Source organism: Anopheles moucheti, chromosome 3, assembly GCF_943734755.1.
Source record: "Anopheles moucheti chromosome 3, idAnoMoucSN_F20_07, whole genome shotgun sequence".
Classification (NCBI taxonomy): Eukaryota; Metazoa; Arthropoda; class Insecta; order Diptera; family Culicidae; genus Anopheles; species Anopheles moucheti.
In genome coordinates, this window is record NC_069141.1 from 19,007,364 (window position 1) to 19,013,762 (window position 6,399).

The 6,399-nt window shown below is 41.8% G+C and overlaps 1 protein-coding gene across 1 annotated transcript in view; it reads left to right on the forward strand.

The window, feature by feature from the left end:
- LOC128303985 (serine protease filzig) overlaps positions 1 to 541 on the forward strand; it is a 35,030-nt gene extending 34,489 nt beyond the window's left edge. Inside the window, exon 8 of the mRNA XM_053041094.1 lies at positions 377 to 541. Coding sequence (XP_052897054.1) covers positions 377 to 541 — 165 coding nt within the window. The remainder of the gene's footprint in view (positions 1 to 376) is intronic.
- Positions 542 to 6,399: the final 5,858 nt, after the last annotated feature.

Sequence of the window (6,399 nt, forward strand, 5' to 3'; positions counted from 1 at the left end):
ATGCCATAAAAAGCAATTTAACTCTGAAAATGGCTTTAATGAATAGTCACAAAAGCCTTCCAGCATGTACCTGAACAGTGTTGTGTTACGCTTCAAAATAGATCCAATTACCTCTCCATAATACGCCATCGTTATGCTGCTCCATTATGATTCTAGTGCATTCCACCCCGGCGCCTTTAATTACCCAAATATACACCCAAAACTATGGCGACATTTTAGAACACGATCCCACACAAAACGTGACGTGATAAAAATGACATTACGCTTCTAATTAAAACGAACCGATCGTCAGCTGCATCAGGCGGCGCATCGTAACGGGCAGACAGAACTTTTATGTAATTAAATACCTACGTTTCTCCTTTCTCCGCGCACACAGGGTGACAGCGGTGGTCCGCTGGTCCTGCAGCGTCCCGATGGCCGGTACGAGCTGGTCGGTACCGTATCCCACGGTATCCGGTGTGCCGCCCCCTATCTGCCCGGTGTCTACATGCGGACGACCTTCTACAAACCCTGGCTACGAAGCGTTACTGGCGTGAAGTAACACCCCCGACTAGCATCCCCCCAAAAACCCCACAACAGGGTGTAAAAGGCGTAGGAGGTAGAGCAGTGGTGTTAGTGTGTGCAACTCTTTGGCATTAGGGGTTATATGCACCATGGGTATGCGAGTGTATATGTGTGCATGATTGGATGTGTGTGTCCTTGCGTATGTATGAAGCGGAAGATCTACCAAGACATCTCGCGTGAACGTCGGAAGCTGTGTGTATCCGTTTATATGTATGAGTATTTGAGTCCGGGTTTTATACTCCCACAGGAGAACAATTTAAAACCACCCCACAAACTCGGAAGCATCCCGTTGAGTGTGTGTGTGTGTGTACGATAGCGACAGCTAGGAAGTGTGTAACACGTAGCAGAAAGATTAGGTATAACCTGCTTGGAACATTAGGTACCAGGAATGCAACAAAACGATCAGAAGAGTAGTCGGCCCATCGGCTGTTGCAGCCACAAAAACTACACAAACACACAAAAAAAAACATGTTTTCAATGGCGCCTTATCGCGCGAACACATATGTAGTGGTACGAAGTTCGAGAAGCGAACCTGCGCTATGAAAGGTGACAGGAGACAAATTGCATTCATAGAGATGTTAGGATGTGATTCGGTGAGTCATTGTTAAGAGTAATTTATACTAATTTATTACACATTGTTGTTAGCGGTTCAAACTATTTATTAATGGATATATTTATTTCTGCCGGGGCCTACAAAGGTTCAGCAGCAAAATGGAGAAAGGGTGGTTGTTGGTGCTACTCATGGCTAAGGTAGCCACGAACTGGGGACATGTAGAGAAATGGCTATCGGAAGAATCAGCAGGTGCGAAACAAATTCAAACTGGTGTAGAAAAAAAAAACGATCATGTGATTATTTTAATTTAACATACAAAAACAAAACAACGTTAAAATATAGAATGGTTAAAACAGTAGAGAAGTTCAACAACAACGCGCAGCACTAGCATAACTTTCATCCGAATTTCATCCGAACCAACGGCATCTATTAATGCGGGAAAATTGCCAAAACAATTGCATACTAATTAACTTTTGATGATTTTGTTGCACAACTTGGTTTCAGTGGGGCCAAACTTTCCCCCGTGCACAATGCCGTGGTACATTTCTTTGCGTTGAACGGTTCCAGGCAACAGGTAGCATTTCGCAACTGAGATATAGCAGCATACTTTACAGCTCCCGGGCAGAGCACTCCCAAGGACTCTGGCTGGTTGCTCGGACTTTAGTGTTTTGCATTAACTGACTACCGTGCGATTACTTATTCACGACCACTTGCATGCTGAATAATGCAGGATTACCATTTAAAACAATGTTCGTTCGGGTTGCGCCCGGGCCGTGTGTTGTGGCTGTTTCATCACCCGGATGAAACCTGGAACCACCGCAGATGGTTATCGGAGGGCCACAGGTTTCCCCAAGGGGAAAACTAAGTGAAGTTTGCTGGTGCAACAGCGATGCGAAACCTGTTGCAAACCTCACTGCAAAACGTTCTTTCTGAAGAGATTTAATAGATTGATTATGTTTATTGAATGATGTAACACGGGAGAAGCATATTTTCTGGCACTCCCCAAAGATAGTTGAAAGCGTGAACGAATCTAAAGCATATTTTACCACTTTTAAGCGGTAACGATATGCGGGAATCGTTTTTCATGCTCTTCGCTTCAAGTGGCCGGTAAACTTTTATCGCCTCATCTTTTAGACGCAAAACTTGTACAAAATCATGCAATCAAAACTCTGAAGTAGCTCGAAAAACCAATATTTAAATTGTATGCAGAGGTTTAATGAAGCGTTAAGCTCCAATGGCGACGTTGCTGATTTTGACCTAGGTACGACCGGTATGTACCAACGACTACCGATTGTGGCAATGCACAAAACGTTTGCTCTAGTTTGCCTTCTTGGTGCTCGCCTAGAAAAGTCTCCCTTTGCTATTTGAAGAAAATTTTGCAAAAATAAAAAAAGCAGTCAAACACCACTGCCACTAGCAGTTGGAATTTCGTTCACGGTACTATGTTTCCCACGGAATCATCGACACCATCAACTTCGACCGTGCAGACCAAGACAATGGAACACCATCGATTAAGCTTAAGGCGATTTATAGCTGCAGCTGGCACAACCGCACTGCTTTTCTCACGAATCCTTTTGTTTGCGTAGGAATGGAATAGAAGTGCGGATGATATCTTAAGTGGGATAAAAATTTAAAGGAATTTAATTCATTTTTGTTCTTTTGGGGTTTTTTTACCGATTTCTGTGGCAGACTTAATTAAACGGAATTGAAAGAACGATCAATTTTTACTCCTTTCTATTTTCGTGTTCGATTGGAAAGCATTTATTGTACAGGTATTGCATAATATTTTGCTTATTGGGTAAAATAAAACTAACTATTTAAAAATGATTCTAACTTGTATAATAACCACTTCTACTTGCCTTTTATGTTTGATGAGAGGATGAACTTTAGTATAAAATATCCTATTATAACACTCTTCCTATACCAATTTTCCCAAAGTTAACCTCATTATTTAACACCTACACGACCATACCTCGGGTATATAGTAAATATTTACCCAAGTTGAAAACAACACCCCCGTTAATGGTTCGTGTTGCACACGGGAAACTCGGACGGGAACATTTTTGCATAAATGAAAAGTTGTATCCTATACCTGCTGCATTCGAAGCGTAACGTATCTGCATAACTCGCCCGAATGCTCTGACAAACGAGAATATTTTGCCACCGAGTGCTACTCGGTACTTGTGCAGCTTGCACGTTTTCAACCTACATTTATTAACACCGCATTAGTGCTAGCATACTTGGCTTTCTTGCCTTCTCGGAGCATAGCTTCCCGGTTGAGAGTGATAGGATCGTTTAGTGTCAGTTTTTAGGAAGATAATGGAAACAAAATATCTTGTGTAGATGAAACTTTAACCTCAATGGTTCTCTGGCCAGCGGCGGATCAAACGGTAGGCGGAGTAGGCCCCCTTCTTACTGCGCTTTTCGATCTGTCTCATTTCAAGGGCCTCAATGCCACTCCCCCCCCCCCCCCTCCTTCCAGGCCCCAACTGTAATTCCGCCCTAGGCCTCCACGGGGATTGATCCTCCACTGTCTCTGACGCAACCGGGATTCGCTGCACATCACGAGGTATTGACAAGTGAATGTTTTTCTTTGGTAGCTCTTTCAGGTTCGACTTCATTCCAAAAACTATGCATGGAAGTTACCGCTTGTGAATAGGAGCATCAGATGACAACGCATGCACACTTAGCGTGCGCTAGAGGATGACACCATCGACACGTCTGTAGCGTGATCAGCGAAATCGTCTCAAATCAACCCCAAAGTAACGGTACCGTAGGAACCTGAACACAGTAAGCCATATCGGGGTGATACACCACCCATTTGGAGTTAGAAGCAGTACGAGTTTAGCAGCCAACTTCAACGGATCGGTTTAACGAATAGGAAAGTGTTTGTAAAATAAAATAAAAAACAGTTTTTTTAAACCTCAGCTCAGTCTTGCTTTAGTAGTTATAGTTAGTTAAGTTACCGTTTTATCTGTGTTGTAGCATATTAAATAGAGCTCAAGGTGAATGGAATTCATTTTAAAATTTATTTATTTAATTTTTAAACCACATACCATTTCAAGGTTTAACGATGTGTTTGATAACTTTCAACAATTTCCATCAACGTTTCGTTCTTACCGTGGTCGTTACATTTTGTTTGCAGTGCAGAACGTTTTCTATTTTAAGACACCTACGCGATAAACACCGAAGAAAATGTTTTACCGACGTCACAACTCCACCGTCATCGCAATCAACATTGCCAAGTAGATCGTTATTTAGTGTGAAGTAAGCAAAAAAACCACTACACCTTATTGGGTTGCGTCCCAGGACGTAACGACAAAATTGCCAACCGTTTTAAGTTGAGATACGCTCGAAGACGTACGAGAAGTAATCAATATCAATCGACAAACGATAACGTGTTAAAACTATATGTTCAATCACAGAACCTCTTCAAAATTCATGCTGAAACCGGAAAACTGAGGAAAACACAGTGGAACTAGTACAGTTTATGAGCGATAAAGGTTTTGGAGTTATAATTTGGAAATAAGTCCGAATAAACAATATTGATATCAACAATTTAAATCATTCATTTCAGCAAGTTCATTTTCCCTATATCCTTGAAAAACTTTTCTTTTACATGTCATGATTGTTACAATTATTTAAAAAATTGATTATCTAAGGGCATTAGATATACTAGAGCTTCTACTCGATTCTAGAACGTCTACAATGAAAACAAACTTTGCGGTTCTAACAAATAGCGTTACTATTTAATTTCTATGTAACAGCAAAGACCCAGAGATTCGAATTTCGATTATCTGTTTATTTGTCTGTGACAATCGGGATCAAGCTACAACAAATCAACAAATAACTAGTTGGGCTTTCTTCAAGCTTCCGTATTCCATGCAGTTTAACATCAGCCGTCTCCTGCATATTTCTAATTCTTGTCATCCCTACAAATCGTATCCGTCCTGGGTCAACAAGTTTTCCACGACTCCGTGTTCCGGGAACCATTCCAGAGCTGCCTCTGAATACCTGCACGCAGCTTCCAATATTTGTAGCCCCTCGCAATCAAATGACCCATTTAATGATTCTTATATCCTACCCCATAATTCCCTGTAATAAACCTAACGGGAAACATTTTACAACATAACCACACAAATAGCCACAGCTAAACTTCTTCCGTTTTGTTGCGTATCTGTGCGTGTCCAACGCACATACGGTGTGTTCTCGTGTTCCGAGAAATAGCCAAGAACCTATCAGCCGTCACCTAAACCGTAAGCATTTCCCATCATCGCACCAGTCATCAGTTATCGCAAACATTACGCGAACACGTAAAAGCGCCGTAGTGTGGTTTTGCGTGGGGAGTTTGCGCACATCCCCGCCACGAGCATGGTTGTCCGATGAATCGAGCCAAGATACACTCGCTACTACCACACCAACGAAGAGCACAAGCTTCGGTGGAGTAACTGACGCCTGGCTCTCACGTATTTTTTTTAGTTTTTGTATGTTGTTTGGACCATTTTCCGGACAACTCTCTTGATGTTCTTGATGCTCATTATGCGAGTGTCATTCATTCGGCCGCTTGCTTCGGATGTGTACTTGAAGTCTACGAAAATGTTTTCGAATGCAGATTCTCAAAACAAATCACATCAAATTGGCTATCCGGAGGGTTCTTACTTTGGTTTTGACTTACGCCACCCTCAGGGATACTCTTAGATTTTTTTAGAACCGGTAGCAAAAACGTGAATTAGAGATGTTTGTTTGCTTATTTAATCTCCAACAAAACGTTTAAACTAATTTTAACTTAACTTTGTATCACAGGTTCTAGCGATAGCCTGAAGTAAAGTTATTAATCTTATCAAGCTGTGTTCTCGGATAACTGAGCTCCGCTGGTCAAAAGGATGAACAGTACTTTTGAAGTACTTGGACATAATTTCTAGAATTCTCAAAGTTCGTCACGTCCTTAGAGTTCTTAGCGAAAAAAATGCTACAATTGAACAAAACCTTTCTAAATGGAAAAACTCCAACGAGCTCGTCTAATGAACCTAATGATGAACTGAGAGCTCATTCATGGAATTCCTACCTTCTTGTTCTTGCTTCGAGCTCTCGCTTTTTCACGTTTCAAAAAGAGCTTTCCCTCTTTTACTGAGCAGTCGAGTTACCTTTGGTATCCTGGAGAGTTCTCTCCTCCAGTCGGTCGCTCTCGGTTCAAGGATATTGGCTTTATGCGAGCTTTTCGGTTCGTCCTCGGACAATTTAGCTCAGCTAGCCCGTGCCATTGACAAGCAGTTCACTCTTGA